Source organism: Nicotiana tomentosiformis, chromosome 10 (assembly GCF_000390325.3).
Source record: "Nicotiana tomentosiformis chromosome 10, ASM39032v3, whole genome shotgun sequence".
NCBI classification, from domain to species: domain Eukaryota; kingdom Viridiplantae; phylum Streptophyta; class Magnoliopsida; order Solanales; family Solanaceae; genus Nicotiana; species Nicotiana tomentosiformis.
In genome coordinates, this window is record NC_090821.1 from 17,376,703 (window position 1) to 17,398,176 (window position 21,474).

The 21,474-nt window shown below is 35.8% G+C and overlaps 1 protein-coding gene across 1 annotated transcript; it reads left to right on the top strand.

The window, feature by feature from the left end:
• Positions 1-1,704: 1,704 nt before the first annotated feature.
• Positions 1,705-20,604, top strand: LOC104099241 (pachytene checkpoint protein 2 homolog). Its single transcript, XM_009606172.4, has 14 exons — positions 1,705-1,973; positions 2,085-2,148; positions 2,899-3,005; positions 3,120-3,187; positions 3,625-3,728; positions 3,806-3,910; positions 15,678-15,767; positions 15,862-15,937; positions 17,727-17,796; positions 17,888-17,958; positions 18,087-18,177; positions 19,586-19,713; positions 19,809-19,931; positions 20,012-20,604. Exons 1-14 carry the CDS (start codon positions 1,844-1,846, stop codon positions 20,150-20,152), a joined length of 1,368 nt encoding a protein of 455 aa, XP_009604467.1. The 5' UTR covers positions 1,705-1,843; the 3' UTR covers positions 20,153-20,604.
• Positions 20,605-21,474: the final 870 nt, after the last annotated feature.

A 21,474-nucleotide genomic window follows, 5' to 3' on the forward strand; every position in this document is an offset into this window, starting at 1 on the left:
CCACCATGGTCCCCCTCCATCTTCACCAAAAATATAATTAAGTTCTCCCATATTTATGTGATAAATTTCACCATAACATTTTACAATAGTACCTATAATGAGGCTAATAGTAATTTCTTCCTTGCATCAAGACGACAAGTGCGAGTCAAAAATTGACATAAATGAGCCAAGAAATTAAGCTATACCCAATTTGATTTATAATTCGGTGGTGTTAATTGTGAATATAAGAGGAATAAATGTGCTTTTAGAAGTGAATAATGATGGAAGCAAATTTGGGAATGAATTTGTAGTGTGGTCGAGGAAGTGAAGGTTCCGGAGATGGCCATGGAAACGGTGGAAGTAGTTGGGTGTTGCTGGATTTTGTTGGGTGCAATTTATGGAATCTGTACCTTAAATTTGGGGTGAAGGATTTGGGTGGTTTCGAGTTGGATTAAAGCTTCAATAGTCTACTGCACTATCTGTAAAGAAGAAAGGGATGAGGGGTGAGGAAGAAGGAGACATAAACTTTTTTATTTTTTATTTTTTGTTATGTACGCGCTTTTTTTTTTTTTTTTTTTACTACATCAGTTGTTAAGGAGGAAAATAATTCACTTCAGATGTGTTTAGGGGAGGGGAGGGGGAGGGAGGAGGGAGGGTAAAAGAACACCCATTTAGTTTAAGTGTTCAAACATATTTTTTGGACAAGTTTAATGGGGTCTTTATGTATTTTGCCTTAATTTTTTAATTTTTTTAAAATTAAATTATGCACGATATGTTGTTAATAGTTAGTTTCTCTTTTTGAATTTGAGTTTAAACATACTTAACTAATTTGTTTTTACGGAAATAATAATTTTTATGTACTGAAACTTATTTATTCTGAAACATATTATATTTTAAATTGAAAAGTTATCACCACATAATATAACTTCATATATTATATTAAAAGAATGATAGTGAAGCATGATGTCATCCCATTGCCTCCACATTAAGCCAAGTGGCATCCTCACAATAGGCCACTTGGCAATTTAGGACAAAGTAAGTTAAATTAGGTAATAGTTATTTTTTTAATTTATATTTTAAAATAATTAAATTATGTATTATGTATTATTAATAATTAATTACTCTTTTTGAGTTTGAATTTAAACATACTTAACTAAATATTTTTATGAAAACAATAATTTTTATTTACTAAAAATTATTTATTCTGAAACCTATTATATTTTAAATTGAAAAGATGCTATCACCTAATATAACTTTATATATTATATTAAAAGAATGATAGTGAAGCATGAGGTCATCCAAAGTGTCATATAGAGAAAATACTACTTCGCACTTTAAAGGCAATTTTTTTTATCTTATGACAAAATATAATCTATATCTATATTATAGATTTGTATAGATAATTTGTAATGCTAAGAGTACATCTGAAATCGAAAGCTAAAATACACAATTTTTAATATCTTATTAGATTATATCATTTCAAAATTTTTGTATATATTTGAATTGAGAGACAAAAATATTTGAATTAATTTAAAAAATAAAATAAATTATTCTCCTCTTATAGGCGGACATATCTGGTAGTTTCCTAAAAACAAAAGAGGCCTGAACCAACCTTTTCATTCCGAGGACTTATTGGGCCTCTAAGAGCCATTGGCCCAAAATACTCTGCGGGTCGGGTACTTTGGGATTCTCCCGCAACATATACTAGTGTTTATATCTTCTTCCCGCGCTCATTTTGAAACCTCCCCCTTTTCTTTTTTGCGTCTTCCAATTCCTCCTAGGGTTTGGCCAATTCTTCTTCATACTCCATTTCTGCGTTTCTCCATTGCATAGTAGCCAAATATTTCCACATTGTCACAACAAAATGAGCGCTCCAATGGAAATCTCCATGGTCAACGCTCCTGAAGTCAACACCAGCGAGCAAAACGGCATCGTTCCGGATCCTCCTCCACCTCCGTCACTCACATTGCCTGAAGAAAAAGTTCTTGTTTCAGGTTCTCCACAATATTATACATTTGTAACATTCTACCTTGTGGAATTAATTTTGTTTAAGGATTTGGATAGTTTTTCTTTTTGCCCAAAAGTTTAATTTTTTGTAATTGTAGTTGAAGTTTGTTTGAAGCCTTCAAGTACAGCTCGCATTGATGATGTTACGTTAGCTGTTGAGAGGTATGTAAATTTTCAACATTTATGTCTCGGTGTCTTTGGGTGCTGTGAATGACTTCTCTTACTTTTGAATGTACTAAATATCAATGTTGAAGTATGTAATTGAAAATAATGCAACTAAATGGGATAAAAAGGAGGTTATCTTGTGCACTAAGTGCTCCTAGTCCAGTATAGGGTTAGAGGATAATTGCAGTATACCATATGCAGATTGCTGAGGTCATTTCCACACAATTAAGTGATAATGCGAGCGGAGGAAAAAAATAGATTATTTCTTTTCGTTTGCCTATGCCTTGGTGGGTAGAGTTACCCGTAGCAGGTACCTGGTGGAATAGTCGAGGTGGGTACAAGTTGGCCTGGACACATGTCACAAAAATAATTAAATGTCAAGTTTGATTAGTTGAGTATAATGTTAGTCGTGATGCTATGCTAAGATGAGGCTTACTGTTGCTAGAGATTTGCTTGTTACTAGGAAATATAGAGAGAATCTAGTGTTAGAGGAACTCAAATTATTGAATATCAGGATGCAATAGGTCCTAATAGAGCTTAATTGGATGATGATAATTCATATGCTGACTGCAACTAGCTGCAATTGAGGCATATATGTTGTTAATGTTGTATTTGACGTCTCTGGGAATTGTTAAGGTGCATGCTGTTTCATATGAACACTATTTATGGCTAAGGTTACTTTTTCTTATTTTGAATTCTCAGTCAAATTTGCTTATTTGGTTTATTTGGGAAAATCATTTTGTACAGAATGCTGGAAAAGAGGAGCATGAGCTACGAGGATGGTCCAATTCCAATTCCAATTGATGATCTCTTTCTTGCTGAAAATGTTCAGCACATATGTGTTTGTGACACAGGTATAAAATATTCAGTCGCTTTGGCCTTCTGTTTGTGTAGCAGAAAGAAGCAAACTAATGTTTACCAAGCTTATTTTTGGGTATTAATGCGCTGCTACATTGTTTCTTTTGTAGATGTGTGGGTGGAGAACCGAGATATTCTTCTGTTCTGGCAAGTAAAACCAGTTGTTCATGTATTCCAGGTCTGCTTCTTTTCTAAAGCTACCTAAAGTCCCAAGCCATTTGGGCATCCCTATTTTCTATCCTAGCTTGATGATATAGAAACTTGATGAAAGGATTCTTCAAGACACACAAAAGTTGCTAGAAACTTGTGCCCATATTGGATATATATTGAATTTGGTACTCCTACCTGAGCCCAATGTAACATACGATTCATGTGTGCGTATGTTGTAGCTATCATTCGTGTAACTGCTTGTATGAAAGGGTTATATGATGTCCTGTTATTCATAAATCCTGCCAAGTAAAATAGAATAAACCAGAAAAGAAGTGAAAGAGAAATTGGAGGTTGGTGTGAGAATAGCTAACACAGTCAACATGTGCACCTAATCGATTAGAGTTGACGTGTCCAATTTTTTGACCTCCCCAATTTGAATTTGATTTGGAGATTTTCATTTCTCAGCTTAGTGAGGAAGGACCATGTGAAGAGTTGAGTGGGGATGGCCAGCTTTCTACATTTAATGAATGGATTCTTCCCGCAAAGGAATTTAATGGAATGTGGGAAAGGTGTGTCGCTCGCTAGCTTAAAAAACTAGATGTTTCTTCAAGGAATACATATGTGATTTATCATTTCATTTCTACAGCTTAATATATGAATCTGGTCTCAAGCAGAGATTGTTGCGATATGCAGCAAGTGCTTTGCTGTTTACCGAAAAGGGAGTTAATCCATTCCTAGTATCTTGGAATCGGTAAGAAACTTGTTTTCCTGATTCACAAATATTTATGAGGCCAAGCTTTGCCTATAAACCTTGTCTGTGCTTATGATATGTTCATTCTGCCTTGCATTCTTGTCTTGGTGAGTTTCGAATAACCAGTTTAAGTGAAGCTTAGTTCTGTAATATGAGTACTTTTGGCACTTGTACAAAATCCGGATTGTTTGGTAGCCGTTTGCATATTGAATGCACCGTAGGATCACACATGCTTCATGAAATTGCTAATTAGAATCTCTTCAACATAAGTATTTCAGATCCCAATCTTGCATATGGTTGTTGCCACACTTGATGTATCGATTTGTTTGCTTATTAATCACAAAAAGCCCTAATGAAACAACATACTCATTAGTGTACAGGTTTATTGTGCCTATCGATGTCAACTTACTCCTTATGGATGCATAATTGAGGATCTAAATTGTAACTTGATAACATTTTGAAGTTCTATTGTGCAAAGGATCAGTATTCTGTAGGTTTAGCCAAGCTTGCTTCAAGATTTTGACTCGATGTGGTAATAACACGTTTGATAGATTTGGTTTTATTGATTATGAGTGCATGTTCAGTTCTCACTTATTTCCACGTTGGTCTGCTCTAATGAGCTCTTGTTGAATGCATATGGACCAAAAACAACAAATATTTTGGTTTAGGCTCTCTACTTTTTGGTATACTGCTTGTATATGGAAATGTCCCAACTCGATACAATTATTTACCTTATGAGAAAAATAAAGGCCTTAGGTAAAAAAATAATTAGCTTCAATCACTTACTCTCTCTGTCCTAATTTATGTGAGGTTGTTTGACTGGGCTCAGAGTTTAAGAAAGAACGAAAGACTTTTGAAACTTGTGGAGTAAAACATTTCGTAGATATTTTTGTGGCTATAAATCATCTCATTAAAGGAAAAATGAGAACTTTAAAGTTAAATTGTTTCTAAATATAGCAAGTGCCATTCTTTTGGAGATAGACTAAAAAAGACAGTATCACATAAATTGAGACGGGGGAGTATTTCCAATGCTTTTCTAATGCTACCTTTGTTTCTACATTATTTATTTTTGACAAAATCCTGGTAATTGTATGAGAAATAATAATTTTATTCTAGAAACTGTCTACTGCATTACGGATGTGAAGGAATTGGAATCGTTGGAAGCAGGATTTATCCCATCCCAGGATATTGTTAGTATGCAAAATTTGAGGATTTGTTTTACTAAAGGTAGACCGTCAAATTTGTTTATGAAGTTTGAATATCTTGTTAGGTTACATAATATCAAATTTTGAGGCTATCCTATTATCACAAACCCTATCACGACTCTTATATCTTCCAAGCAAAATAATAATTAGAGATGATACTGACAAGTCAGAGTGAGATTTTTCTTAAATGTGGGATTTGACATTTTAGAACTAATACAAATGGACACAACAAACTGCTGTACACAAGAAATAACTAACTTGATCAGGTATATAAATTAGAGAAGAAAGAAAGGCAAAAGAGGCAAAAAAGGAAAAACAAACAAAAAAAAATCACGGGATAATGGATGTAGATAGTGGGAAATAAGAGCCAAATAGTAATATGCGGCATTATCAAACACAAAAAGCAAAAAAGCACTTTGAAGTTTGTTGGAGCTTTAAGGGCAAGCACAATGAGTTTTGATTAAGAAAGATGCAAATCAAGAGAATAATGAAAAAGTAATATATGTAATACATTAATAGTGGACAGAAGAGTTGAAAAAATTATTGTTAGGTTAGGTGAACTAGTTATTGTTTAGTGTTGTTTTCTCTAAAGCATAGCCCATAGGTGATGAAACATACTCCTTAAACGACTTGGTTCTTGAATTAAAATGCTGCCTAAGAACGCAAAGTGCTCATCCTATTATGCATCTAGCTTCAGGGTTAAGCGCTCGTTAAACGACCCTTTGACACCACTAGAAACATGATTATTTTACTAACCTTATTTTTCTGGCTAGCGAGGTAGTTATAACAGTATTATCAGAAGAAATGTGAGAGGGTTTCATATAACTCTAGGAAGTTCATCTTCTAGCTATTAACTTGTTCTTCATCCGTTATTATGAAGAAGAATTCATCAAGTGTGAGATTGTTCACCCACAAATATGGAACATGAGCTGGGTTTAGACCGTCGTGAGACTGATTAGTGTTACCCTACTGAATATAATGTTGCAATAGTAATTCAACTTAGTACGAGCAGAATCGTTGATTCGCACAATTGGTCATCACTGATTGGTTAAAAAGCTAGTGGCACGAAGCTACCTGCGCGGATTATGACTGAACGCCTTTAACTTAGAATGCGGTCTAGAAGTAATGCATGCGCATGGTGTCCACATATTGACCCCCCCAGTAGGGGCCTCTGGCCCAAAGGGCACGTGATATTGGCAAAGTTATCACGGTAAAAGGATCGCACTGACTGCTTTGAAGTACAATTTCCATCAAGAGGCGAGTTGAATCCTTTATAGACGACTTGAATACACGAGGTGTATTTAAATTTAGAGTAGTGCTGCCATGATCCACTAAGATTTAGCCTTGCCACTCCAATTCGTCTACCCTCTATTCCAATCAATTTTAACCATTTTCTAAAGGCGGTTTATTCCTTATTTTATGATAAATAGGCACAAAGTTTTGGAAGATCGAATAAGTCCAACAAATCATACAGAGCGTATGCTCCCTTTAAAATTGACATCCACACATGGCACACAACTAAATGCATGGATGCTAAGGTTAAGGCACGTTTTCTTTTGGGGTGTCAAGTGGCTTATGACTCGTGACATGTCAAGGACAACGTTAATGCCTAGTGTCGAGTGCAAGGCTAATGCCCAATGACATGTCAAGTACTAGCCGCATGCAACGACAATGTCACAACTAAAGGTTTTTCGGGTTGTCTAGTGCAAGGCTAATGCCTAGTGACATGTCAAGTGGTGATGGTGGTTGGTAGTGGTGGTGGCCGTGATGTAGGAGGTAGTTGGTAGTAGTAGTGCTGGTGATAGTTGTGGTGATGGTGGTTGGTAGTGGTGATAATTGTGATAGTGGAGATGGATGGTGCAATTGTGATTGACGATGGTGGTTGGTCATGGAGGTAGTTGGAAGTGGTGATGGTGGTTGGCAGTGTGCACCATGCAGTAGGGTGCCTGCTTCCCGACCCGTCTGCTATTATAGTCGTATTCTAATCAACACATTTTGGCTTATCTATTCCCAACTTTCCAACAATCTAGTTCACAATATCACACTTCTCATATTCATGCTTCTCTCCCCAACTTTATATATTTTTTTCACTAATTTTACATAATTTTAACCTATTGTTTAATTAATTTTAGTGCATTTTTTGTATTTCATTTTTATGTTACTTTTTATTTTTTGCAGATATGTGTGCTCATATATGTGCACTTTAATTATTTGATGTGTTGGAAAATTTGTCACATTTTTTTCTATTTTCTATTTTTATTATTGTATTATATAAATATTTAATTTTTTATAATTATTTATAAATATTATTTATTGTAAAAATATCTATATATTATTAAAAGGAGAGAAAAAAGCCCTCTCCTTAAGCCAAGAGGCAAAAGCACATTATTAAGACAAGTGGCATAACCACAAAAAGCCAAGTGGCATTATTAAGAAAAAATTAACTACCATTTTAACTAAAAAACCCTTTTTAAACTTTGAATTAATTGGTTGCTCTATTTGAATTAATAAATATAGATATCTTATAATTAACTATATTAAAAAAATGAAAGTATAAAAAAATAACTACTCATTCAAATTGTGGAGTTGTTTCAAGTTGGAGTTTTAAAGTTATTTCAAAATTAAAAAACTAAAAATAAGAAAAAATTAAATTAGCTACAATAAAAAAACGAAAATATTAATAATAATAAAAACTACTTATTCAAGTTGGAGAATAGTTTCAAGTTGGAGTTTTAAATTATTTTAAAATAAAAAACGAAAATAAAGAAATAAAGAATTGCCAATTCAAATTGGGGTATGGTTTCAATTTGGAGTTTTAAAATTATTTTAAAATAAAAATCGGAAATAAAGAAATAAAAAATTACCAATTTAAATTGGGGAGTAGTTTCTTTCTAATATAGTAGTCTATATATATATATATATATATATATATACATACACACACACACAAAAAGAGAAGTAAATAATTATATGATGCCAAGTGGTATCACCATGGGACACCATGTATAGATTTTTAGGACAAAGCTCCAACTAAGTTGGTGTTTTAAAATTATTTTAAATAAAAATAAAATTGAAAAAAAATAAAAAATTGCAAATTCAAATTTGGGAGTAGTTTCAAGTTGGAGTTTTAAGACAAAATAAACTACCTTTCTAACTAAAAAATCTTTTGAATTTTAAATTTTGAATTAATTGGTTACTCTATTTGAATTAATAAATATAGATATCTTATAATTAGCTATAATAAAATCGAAAAAAAATTACCCATTCAAATTGGGAAGTAGTTTCAAGTTGGAGTTTTAAAAATATATTAAAAAAAATAAAAAAATAAAATTAGCTATAATAAAAAACGAAAATATATAAATAAAAGAAATACCCATTCAAATTGGGGAGTAGTTTCAAGTTGGAGTTTTAAAATTATTTTAAAATAAAAAACAAAAATAAAGAAATAAAAAAACTTTCAATTCAAATGAAAAATATAAAAAGTCAAGTGGCATTGTTAAGACAAAATATTTTTCAAGTGACATTCAAACTGGGGAGTAGTTTCAAGTTGGAGTTTTAAAATTATTTTAAAATTTTTTAGAAAAAATAAGAAAAAAATTAAATTAGCTATAGTAAAATTGAAAATATTAAAAACAAACAAAAAAAACTACCTATTCAAGTTAGGGAATAGTTTTGGTTACTCCCTTTCTAACTAAAAAACCTTTGAATTTTAAATTTTGAATTAATTGGTTACTCTATTTAAATTAATAAATAAAGATATCTTATAATTAACTATAATAAAAAAAGGAAAAAATACTACCTATTCAAATTGGGGAGTAGTTTCAAGTTAGAGTTTTACAAATATTTTAAAATAAAAAAACAAAAAAAAAGAATTGTTTTTAGCTATAATAAAAAAATGAAAACATATATAATAAAAAAGGAAAACAAATCTACTCATCAAGTTGGGGAGTAGTTTCAAGTTGAAGTTTTGCAAATATTTTTTTTTAAAAATATATTAAATTAGCTATAATAAAAAAATGAAAATATATAATAAAAATTATCCATTCAAATCGTGGAGTAGTTTCAAGTTGGAGTTTTAGAATTATTTTAAAATAAAAAAACAAAATAAAAAAATAAAGAAACTTTCAATTCAATTAAAAAATAAAAGATAAATAAATAACACTCAAGAAAATTATCAATAGTACTAAGTACTTGCTAATACAATAATAAAAATAAAAAAGGATCAAACAATTTATTTGATTACTATATGATGTGTATCCTTTAATTTTGTATAGATTGTGTTATATTTTTGCACACTATATTAAATAATAAAATACAACTAATATTTATTAAGTTAATATGATATATTAGATCATAATTTTATAAGATTAATATTCTGTCAAATTATCCGCGCATCGCGCGGGTTCCTATACTAGTTACTTACAATGCTTAAAATTCATTTGTGATTGCATTAGCTTAGTTGTACCTCAGATTGTGCAATTTGGTGTTGTACACGACTAGTATGATTCTCTGGCCAAACTTTGTCTACTCATGTCATTTAGGGGTTTTCTTAAGACATATATAAGGGGAATATATGTGTTGAAGGCACCTCAAGGTACTTACTGCCAGGCAGGGGCATGCATGTATTGGGGAAAGTCAGCATGCAACATAGTTATTTGGTGCCATGCACAGACAAGTCGTTATATGTTGTTGGTGTTGTCCCCTGGGGCTAAGCTCATGACTTGCCAAATGTTGTGTGTCTGTGTGCGGAACTCGAGGTGCCTTCTTTGCTTCGGTGGGATCTTATAGGATAGCCTATTGGGGTGGAGTAGGGTGGTGTGGGATGAGAAACTAGTGTAACTCGTGTCTGACGAGACTTGCTTTGACTTTGCAACATTGGCATTGGTGGCAACACATGGCATCTATATGCTGACCATTGTGGTTGGTGTTTGACGTGCATTGGTGAGGCATGTGTACGCATGCCATTTGAGTGATGTTTTGCTTGTGTGGATATGTTGGATCCCTACTTGAGCAGCAATGCTCTAACCTACATGCCATCTCAATCATGACACAAAAAGACAAGTTAGGCTTGTTCGGAAGTCGGTTTTTCTTGTGTTGCATACCTTATGCCCAGACATTATCATGTACAATCAGTTTCCATTCGGCCCTCGCATTCCATGTGCACGGTGAACCAAATGCTGCAGTTTTGTCCCTCATCTTCCTCGCTCCGGCGTGTAATGGCATGGTCCATGGCTAGTTGTTGAGACTCTTGGACTTGGTAAATGCAATGGGCATGAGGTCTTTATTTACTCCTATCTGCCCAAAAGATGCTCCGCATGAACGATAGTCGTGCTCGTTTTGGACTTGGCCGTGCCTTTGGGTTGGTTAGACTCTTGTAATGCTGACTTCAACGAGGAATGCTACGTGATTGATCCTGCCAGTAGTCATATTCTATGTATAAAATCGATTAAACCTTGGTCATTGATTTTATTTTGAAATTTCCCTTCCATGCCTGAATATATTGTTTATTTGTTGTGAATTTTTGTATAGCTTATCTCAATATGCCAAGATTTGTGAAAGAAAGATTATTTACAAACATTTTGAAACATGTTGAATACATGTCATATATCAGGTTTGTAACATTGAGACATTAACACATTGACAGTGTGTTGACTTCATTATCCCATACGTGAAAGGATTACCAATTAACTTATAGAGCCTAATATGAAGAGGATTGTTTACTTCTTCTTTTAAAAGTGTCAGAATTTCTTGGAATAAGTACCATAAATAAGTGAGGAGGTACAAGAGAAAGTGGAAGTCAAGCAAGCGGCATACTTGACGCTTATAGAGAGCATGGATGAGGATGCAGAGAGGATGAACATGGAGGGGTATAGGACGGCTAAGAAAGAGGCAAAGTTAGCGGTTACTGCGGCTAAGACTGTGGCGTTTGGGCGTTTGTATGAAGAGCTTGGGGCCAAAGGCGGGGACAAGAAGTTATACAGGCTAGCCAAGGTGAGAGAGAGGAAGGCTCGTGATCTGGATCAAGTTAAGTGTATCAAAGAGGAAGGTAGAGTTTTGATGGAAGAGGCTCAGATTAGACGAAGATGGCAGGCATATTTCCATAAACTCCTTAACGAAGAGCGACTTGGAGCACTCCGAGATGCGCAGAGATTTCGGGTATTGTGGGCGCATAAGAGTAGAGGAGGTAGAGAGGGCTATGCGTAAGATGCACATGGGTAGAGCTACCGGGCCAGATGAAATACCTGTGGAATTTGGAAGAATGCGGGTAAAGTAGGTTTGGAGTGGCTCACTAGGCTGTTCAATGTCATTTTTAGGACCAAGAAGATGCCCGATGAATGGAGGTGGAGTATGATGATTTCTCTGTATAAAAACAAATGTGATATCCAAAGTTGCAATAATTATAGGAGGATTAAGCTGGTAAGACATACTATGAAAGTTTGGGAGAGGGTGGTTGAAGTAAGGGTGAGGACCAGTGCGTCCATTTCTGAGAACCAGTTCGGTTTCATGCCGGGGCGTTCTACTATGGAAGCCATTCACATTGTGAGGAGATTGGTGGAGCGGTATAGAGAGATAAAGGACTTGCACATGGTGTTCATTGACCTAGAGAAAGCATATGGCAAAAGCCCGCGAGAGGTGCTCTGGCGATGCTTGGAGGCTAAAGGGGTCCCAGTAGCCTACATTAGGGTGATTAAGGACATGTATGATGAAACTAAGACTCGGGTTAGGGCAGCGGGAGGAGACTCAGAACACTTTCCGGCAGTGTTGTGAAGAGCGTGAAGCGAGGAAAAGCAACAACCCCCATTTTGCTTAAAGTGAGAAGCGAGAAGCGAAACGCTCACTTTTTTGAAGTGAAGCGGAATTTAAAAATAAAATAAAAAAATAAATACTGCATAGACAACACATGTAATTGTAAGCAGATGTTCAATACTTCAATGTAAAAACTAAAGAGTAGCATTGAGGCGTCGTTAGTGTACTCATCTGAAACAAACAACTTCTTCAAATTGCTTTTTTGCTCATACATCCTATGCAAAGTCAAGAAAGCGGTATCAAATCTTGTCTTTGCAGGTTTCACCAAGCTTCTTTGTTTAGTGAATCTCTTCATCATATTCAATAACAAAGGCCTTTGAACAATATAGAAATGCACTCTAATTGCCTGATTAAAGACTGAATTGAAGGGTCTTTCCTTGAAAATGTCACCGAAGATCAAATTAATGCAATGTGTTGCACACGGAGTCCAATAAATATGTGGGTACCCAACATGCATTAAATCACCAGCTTTAACATTTTCACTGGCGTTGTCCGTGACAACTTGAACACTGAGTACATTTTGGTTGAATCAGTAGAAGAGTCGCTTGCATCAACGGTCTCAAGAAACATGCTTCCCTTAGGAGAATTCACCAAGATATTGATGATCATTTTTCCATTTCTTGCAGTCCACTTATCCATCATAATGGAACAACCAAACTTGTTCCATTCTACTTTGTGCTCCTCCACGATTTTGTTAGTCTCTTCCACCTCTTTTTTTAGATATGGACCTCTAACTTCATGATAAGTTGGGGGCTTCATTCCTGGACCATATTGGCCTACGACCTCAATAAAAGCAGAAAAAGTATCAGTATAATTAACACAATTAAAAGGAAGAGCTGCATCATACATCCACCACGCAAACATTGTAACTGCACGATCCCTCAAAATCGCTTTGGCATCAATTTGAGGATTATCATTTTTTCCTCCCTTATCTCCAGATTTTTGCGTGAAGTAACAATCCATAGGACCTTTGGTCTTGCCAGTAGATCCACAACTAGAAGACATTGTTTGCATCCTTCCCCGCTTTTGTGATTTTGATGGAAGCGACGAAGCATCGTCACCTTCTTCTATTTCATCATTGTCTTCATCAAGATTATACAATTCTTGTTCATGAATCATTTGAGTCTTTAACTCTTTTTTTTTTTGAAGGAATGTTTTCAATTCTTCCTTCACATACGACAAAACTTTAAAACAAGATGCGACATTTGGATCACCACCGATTAGATGCGCTTTTTGACGATAGATTCCCCCATTTGAAATCTTGTCACAAAAAAGACATCTAATTGCCATCTTGTTGGTCTCGCTAACTCTTGTAGAGTAAGCCCAAGCCGGATCTTTCCTATCTTCTTTTGGTGCCATTAAAAGAACAACTACATAACACATAAGAAAAGCAATAAGAACTAAGAATAAAGGATATAAAAATAAGAGGACGGGCAGTATGGTTCTGTTAAAAACTGGGCAGCATAAAAACAATGAAAGAAAAACTCAACGAAGAGGAGAAGACTGAGAAAGAAGAACCGAAGGTAAAAAAAAAAATTCGCCAGCATTTCGCTGCTATTTGGATGTTGAAACAGTGAAAGAAAAAGAAGAAGAAGAAGGAATATCATTACATACCTGTTGCTGCTGAATCTCTATTGAAGGCTTGAAGTTGAAGAACCCTACTCGCCTCTTTAGACTCTCAGATGCTCCGATGGTCGTGTTTTAATAAAAAAGCACTGAAAACCCTTCATTTTTAATTAAACAGCCTGTCACCTGTTTAAAACAAAGAAGCGTTCGCTTGCATTGCTTCGCTTCGCTTGGTCGCTTCTCGCTTCTACCCGAGTCGCTTCACATGGCAGAAACGGGTAAAGGGTCGCTTCGCTTCTCGCTTTAAGCGAGGAAGCGACCGCTTTTCACAACCCTCCTTTCCGGTTATGATGGGGTTGCCAGGGATCAACTCTTAGTCTATTCCTATTTTCCTTGGTGATGGACGCATTGACGAGACACATTCAAGGTGAGTTGTCATGGTGTATGTTATTTGCTGATGACATAATTTTAATTGACGAGACGTGGGGTGGTGTTAATGAGAGGCCGGAGGTTTGGAGGCAGACCCTAGAGTCTAAGGGTTTCAAGTTGAGCAGGACCAAGACGGAATACTTGGAGTGCAAGTTCAACAACGGTACCCAGGAAGGGGATATGAAGGTAAGGCTTGATACGCAAGTCATCCCCAAGAGAGGTAGTTTCAAGTATCTTGGATCTATAATACAAGGTAACAGGGAGATTGATGAAGATGTCACGCATCGTATCGGAACAGGATGGATGAAGTGAAGGCTCGCTTCCGGTGTCTTGTGTGATAAGAATGTGCCGCTGAGACTTAAAGGTAAGTTCTACAAGGTTGTAGTTAGACCGACTATGTTGTATGGAGCAGAGTGTTGGCCGGCCAAGAACTCTCATACCCAGAAACTAAAAGTAGCTGAGATGAGGATGTTGAGGTGGATGTGTGGGCATACCCGGTTGGATAAGATTATAAATGAAGTTATTCGGAAAAAGGTGGAAGTGGCCCCTGTGGAGGATAAGATGCGAGAGGTGAGGTTGAGATAGTTCGGGCATGTTAAGAGGAGAAGTATAAAAGCCCCAGTTAGAAGGTGCGAGCGGTTAGTCTCGGTGGGTAGCAGGAGGGCTAGAGGTTGGCCTAACAAGTCTTGGGGATAGGTTATTAGGCGGGACATGGCGCAGCTGGAGCTGACTGAGGACATGGTCCTAGACAGGAGGATGTGAAGGTCAAAAATTATGGTAGAAGGTTCGTAGGTAGTCGAGCGTTTCTCTTTGTCTTACTCAGTTCGCTAGCATTAATGTTAGTATGATATCTTTTATCCATAGATGGCTATTACTACCTAGAGTTTGATTGCATTCTTGGATTCAATCTTATTTCATCTTGTTGTTGTTCCTACTTGTTGCAATTATCTTTTCTTTTTCAGTCGTTCTCTAGCCGAGGGTTTATCGGAAACATCCTCTCTGCCCTTCCAAGGGTAGGGGTAAGGCTACCCTCCCCATACCCTACTTGTGGGAAACTACTGGATTTTTTGTTGTTGTTGTTGTTATTGTTGTTAAGTACCATAAATAAGTGGATGAACTGATGTCAAGCAGCTATGACAGTATAATCAAACTGTAAATCAAGACAAACTACTAGGCACAAACATGGGTACTCTAGTAATTCAGACATAAGATGTGAAAACTACATCGAGCAACAATTTGGTTGCGTATGTTTTTGAAAGTATATATGCATCAGTAAAACTAGTAAATTGGTCGAAGCACGAGCTCCCATCTTTAATGTGACAAATGGGTCAGAGTTCAGATAGCCTTGCTGCTCATTACTTCCTTTTCGTCCCATTTTGTTTGATCTAGTTGTTATTTAAGAGAGTCAAACATATTCTTCTTTGATAGTGATCTTTCTAATTCCTTTTAAGCAAATATTCATAGTTAATAGCATTTTCAGATATTTTCTATACCTATAATTTATTTGAAAAATTAATGTCCGTGTTGAACTGAAAATTATTCAAATCTACCTTTGTAAACATGAATTAGGTAGTTGGGGCTGAAGTAATCAGATATTGATTTTCTGGTTTTCTCTCCCACACAATTCGTTCTTTTATAGCTTTTATTACCTTAAGGATGTAGCAAAACTTATCTGTCCTTGATTGCGTTTCTTTTTCCAGTCCTGCATTTGGATACAGTTATCCAGTTTTCTCACTGATTTCTTTTCTAATGGTTTGTAGTATTATTCTTCTGCATGGACCTCCAGGAACGGGAAAGACATCTTTATGCAAAGCATTGGCGCAGAAGCTTTCCATACGCTTTAGCTCTAGGTTTGTACACAAGTAATGCTCTATTGGATGTTCCAGCACTTGGGTACTTTGCTGACCTCCTTTTTTCCTTTGGATTCATACTCGCATAAATCAGATACCCACAGAGCCAATTGGTCGAAGTCAATGCACATTCATTGTTCAGTAAATGGTTTTCTGAAAGTGGCAAGCTGGTATGTTTCATAGTACACTTTGAGATAACTATTCAGGTCTTGACACCTATCTACACTGGGTCAAGCTTGGCCTTGGAGATGAATTTGAAATCCATACATTTAAATCTACACAATTTAAGAACCATTTTGTTTGTTGGAAAGGAAAATTGTGCTGAGGATTTGAGATCCTGCTTTATCCATTTATTAGACTAATAGAAAATTACCATAACTTGACTATCATAAGATATTCTCAGTTACATCATAGTCTGAGGGAGAAACTGCCGAACTGTATAAGTTACAGACTTCAAGTCTTCACAATGCTGAAACCAAGAGAGTTTTTTGTTGTTGTGTGATAATGGTGGTGTGCGGGCAGCTTGCACGCACCTCGACCGGCACAAGTACGGGTAACTCTGCCCCTCAAGGTTTAGGCCGAGGGGAAGAAATCACCTAGTGTTTTTTATCTCCACTGGGATTGAACCTGAGACCTCATGGTTCTCCTCCCACTTCATTGACTACCAGGCCACACCCAAGAGAAGATATTCTTTATATTGGCTTCTTATCTTTGATGCAATTTGCTGGCATAGGGCAGAGAATGAGTCCATGGAGGACAATGAATTTGAAGAGCATGCAGCACTAGTTTGGAATAGTTGGTTGATGAGATTGGATATTTGTGGATTCTGTTTTGGTGCTTGAAAATGAATTTTGCTGAAACTTCAACTCCACGATTACATTACAAGTTCATACTCTCTAATGCTGGTCTAGTTAATTGCAATAATGGAGTCCACATGCGCACGTCGCAAGAGACTGACCCACGGTCAAGATCATTGATAGTTTTACTAACACTCAAAGAGCCAAGTTGGCAGTCGAATTAGGGGTCTTTTAGTTCACATACTAGTTATGTGGGAATTATCATATAAGGATTGTCCATACGGTGAATAATAATGAAGCGGTTGTTATGGGGTAAATAATATTTTAGGGAATTTTGTGCCTTGAATCTATGAATAATAATGTAGGATTGTTATGTAAGGATTACTTTAAGGGCATCTATATCTTTAAATATTTTTATTCTCATATGATCAACTTTGTTTGGAATTGAGACATAATAGTTGTTGTTGTTATTGCTAATATGTGTAATCTTATTCCATTCTATCGACATAACTAATACGTAGATTCTTGCATATCTGAGTGCGGGGTTTATTTAATAACACCAACCAAATGCTGGCATTACTTTGAGGGGATTGTTTTTCTTATTAGGCCAACCAAATGACCCCTTAGTGTTTTAAAGTTTTCAGGTTAAGCTGCATCTATCAACTTATTGTCTTCGTTGGTCATTCTTGTATTGCATGGGCTGCATTATTCGCAAGCAGTCAACTATGAAGATGAAGGTGTCTCTTAGTGCTAAGATTGTTCTCCGGAAAAGGAAAATGCTGTTACAGACTTCCATAATGTCATTGACTACAATATTTTCTTATATTATTATGAGACAAGACTTGTTATCTAATCTGTCAGCTGAAGTACTCAGAACAGAAACTAAAATTTTGTCAAAGCAAAAGCAAAAGTATATAAGAGTGTTGAAAAGCCCTGATATATTCTGCAATGCAGTTCTACTTCCTAATCATGTTAGTCACTAGAACATGGGACCACCAAGAAGTTTGTTTGGTAATTTGATGTCCTCCATTCTGTTTATCTCCACCTTCCTATCTCCAATGTTGCACTAGTTTGCCCATTTGATTCTTTGGTAGACAGCTCTATTTTGACACCTTTGTGCTCCACTTCAGCTAAGTGGCTTACATCCTTATTTCAACCTTAGGTTGCGAAGCTGTTCTCGAAAATCCAAGAAATGGTAGAGGAAGAAAACAATCTGGTATTTGTCCTGATTGGTGAGAATTACAATAAATGAACAATTCAGTTATACTGGTGAATTATTTATTTATCGTTTAGCATAATAACTCTTTGCCCATATTTTTCCAGATGAAGTTGAAAGCCTTGCTGCTGCTAGAAAAGCTGCTTTGTCTGGATCTGAACCTTCAGATTCTATCCGGGTACCATAATCTTTATATTACTCACCAAAATTAAAACCTGTTAGGATTTCTTTTGTTAAAGAACAAATGTGTTTTCTTGATAAAGCTGCATATCTATTTGTCGTTTGACACATGATATATCTTCTCAGGTAGTGAATGCTCTGTTGACCCAACTTGACAAGTTGAAGTCTGCACCAAATGTCATAATTCTCACTACATCCAACATCACTGCTGCTATTGGTATGCCTACCATTAAATTCAGATGCCATATGAGGACAGTTCATTGGAGCCTCTTCATCCTAATGTTGATAGTTTAACAGTAAAGTTATGGATATAATTCAGATATTTTAGATCTATGCATTGGCTAGAGAATCTTGCATTTCCATTATCTAGGGAGTAGGGTCCAACATTGATCATATGGCCATAATAATTATCGTGTCCTAGTGGTCAATGAAGTGGGTGAGAACCATGAGGTCTCAGGTTCAAATCCCAGCGGAGGCAAATACCAGGTGATTTCTTCCCATCTATCCAAGCCTTGGTGGATAGAGTTACCTGATACCTGTTGCTGGTGGGAGGTGGTAGGTATCCCGTGGAATTAGTCGAGGTGCGCGCAAGCTGGCCCGGACACTACGGTTATAAAAAAAAATAATTATCCTTTTTCATCCTCTCGAATTACATACATTACATTTTAGTAAGGATTTATGGGATTACTCTCTACTGGGAAAATTCTTTAGTCCGATGGGATAAAGCAGGAAATTGAATTACTAGTCCTGCTCCTACTCTCCAGTTTCCAGTCATACTTGGGGTTTTGATATGGGCCTTACTTCCTATCATAAGTTTCTATAATTGATCTTTGCCGTCATCCCAGTATTTATCTACCCAGAAAATTGTAAAGTTTGGTGCCTTCTTGTCAAAGTATAGTACATAATATGTCTTCTGCGAACTCCTGTTTAGTTTCAGGACTAGGTAGTTGAACCCATCCAGCTGATTGAAAGAGAGAAATATTTGAACAATATAATGTAAATGTCTTGTTTTCCAAGTATTCTACTGTAAGCAGTCGTGCCAGATAAAATATAAAATGCTATGTATTGCTTTGTTTTGACAGCAAAATTGCAAGCACAGTAACTCTGAGTTTCTTTTAATTGTATGAGATCATAATCGTGCAGAGGTCTAGTTTCTTGTTAATATATTAATGAGCAGTTTCAGTTTCTTCTTTTTTCATTAAGAAAAGCATATGTGCAGATCATCGTGCATGTATTTTTTCTTCCTAGTTTGAATCTTGTGTAATAGTAGTTAGGAAGCATTTTGGAATTTTCCTATCATCGTTTTCTTCTGCAATTAAAATTTAAAACTACTACAAACAGTTTGACATGTACTGCGTGTTTAACAAGCTAGTATGAATATAATGCTATTGGATCTTCATGTACATTAATGTAAGATGAAAATTTTGTTTTCATGAATAGTTACTGCTTATTAAACCGATGTTACCATTCAATTGGCTAGCATTTTCTTTTTACTTCTCTTTTTCTTTAATTAGCATTTTCCTTTTACTTCCCTTTTCCTCCCAGTGACATGCTTTGAACAGTATCCTGATCACACTTGCATATGTTTATTTAACCTAAAAATTGTATGCTTCATGAGATTGCAGATATAGCTTTTGTGGATCGTGCTGACATTAAGGCATATGTGGGACCACCAACTCTTCAAGCACGTTATGAGATACTAAGATCATGCTTGCAAGAGCTATTGCGTACTGGCGTCTTGTCAAATTCTCAGGTGCTGGTTGTTCTTGGATCATTTTTGAGTTGTTTTGATCCACTTGGATTATAGTGCACTAAATAATCTCTATGAAATGGCTGTAATATATGCAGGACGCTTACCATCTTCTTCCAAATTTTGCGGGTTTGAGGGAGAACCTGAGCATAGTTACAACTGAGTCTCAGATGTCATTACACCTTGGTAAACAACTCCTTGAAGCTGCAGAGGCATGTGAGGTAAAGATGTGCCCCTTGTATCCAGTCAAGTAAATTCAACAGCATCAATCACACAATGTTAATGCATGTCTATCTTTTAGGGAATGAGTGGAAGATCACTTAGAAAGCTACCATTCTTGGCGCACGCAGCACTTGCTAGTCCTTACAATTGTGAGCCTGGCAAATTTTTGCATGTAATGATGGAAACAGCTAAAAGAGAACGGTCAGAGCTCTCCGAGTGAGTTTTTTTCCCATTCAAAGTCAAAATCCTGCTTCTGTTACTAACCCTGTCACCAAGCTCACCTATAGAATAAATCGATGACTAGCACTGTTAAAATGCCGAGAGAAATTATCATATGGTCCTGAGACCGACAGAAGCAAGCTCTTTATTCTCTCTTTTGGGAGAGGAAGGATTTCTGGGCAATGTGAATTATGTAACAACGATATATTTGAAGGCCATTACATCAATGATAGGTATTCTTGTATGTTGTAACATCAATTGCACTGGAGATGCATATATGAAAGTTAAGATGAAATATGTATATCACATCTACATCTCCATCAGATATTGGTAGATCTGGTCACTTGGGCCGATTAGCTTTCATTCATCAAGCACGGTTAAGAAGTTTTTATACTATCTGATTATGTCAGGCACTATGAACTTTGGAAAGTTGACATATCTGTTGAATTTTGATATCACCAGATTGTGGCATATAAATGAGAAAGGCTTATTCGTTCTTAGCAAATAATCACAATTTTATTTGTTTAACTCTCTAAGTGGCGCTAGATGGTAATTAGGTTAAACAAATGAGTTTAAATCCTGTCAACTGCGGTGTAAAGAAATTTACTTAATTTTGTCACTTCAAAGATAATTTTATGTAGATGTTTACTCTATGTATGTGTTAGTAACATACGTGGAGTAACTTGGTGGAGTTGGCCAAATTGCAACCAAACAAGCAAACCATATTCGAATGGAAGTGATAAACATACTACTAATTAATATCTTAACAAAATGGGATTAAAGAAGTAAACAAAGTGATAAACCTATCCTTTTGTTATCTTGTAAACTTGAGATTTGTTCCCACGATTATGTTTATTGCTTCAGCTAGGAAACTAAAAGAGAATCATGATACCAACCTGATCGCTTTCTGTCTTAGTTCTCAATGGTAAGTCTAATATTCCGAATCTAACAATGCACCTCCTCTTACTTCGTAGAGCTTAAAAGGTTGGATTAATTTGTTTGTCTTTCTTGTTCAGTGTTTTTCGTCCAAACCGAAGTGAAAGAGCTGTAAGGATCACTAAGCATGCCTAAGAATATGCCAATTTATGAGTGAAACTTGAAGTGAGGTTAATTATGTAATGACAATGTAAATAAACTTTATACTATGGAGATACCTAAAAGGTAACTACATTGGTTCTCGTGGTCCTCTATGTGCTTTGATAAAAATGTAGGAGGAGCTGGTTTTAGGTCCATCCATGACATAGACAAGGCCTTTGCAGCTAAGTCATGGTGAGTCCTTAGACCCAAAAACTCTCTATGAAGGGATTCTATTGAAGCTAAGTA

Bases quoted from the DNA above. Each gene is read 5' to 3' on its own strand.
- LOC104099241 (XM_009606172.4), top strand. From the start codon at position 1,844: ATGAGCGCTCCAATGGAAATCTCCATGGTCAACGCTCCTGAAGTCAAC. The intron at 3,006-3,119 runs GTATAAAATATT...TTTCTTTTGTAG, and splicing joins CATATGTGTTTGTGACACAG to ATGTGTGGGTGGAGAACCGA. The intron at 18,178-19,585 runs GTATGCCTACCA...ATGAGATTGCAG, and splicing joins CAACATCACTGCTGCTATTG to ATATAGCTTTTGTGGATCGT.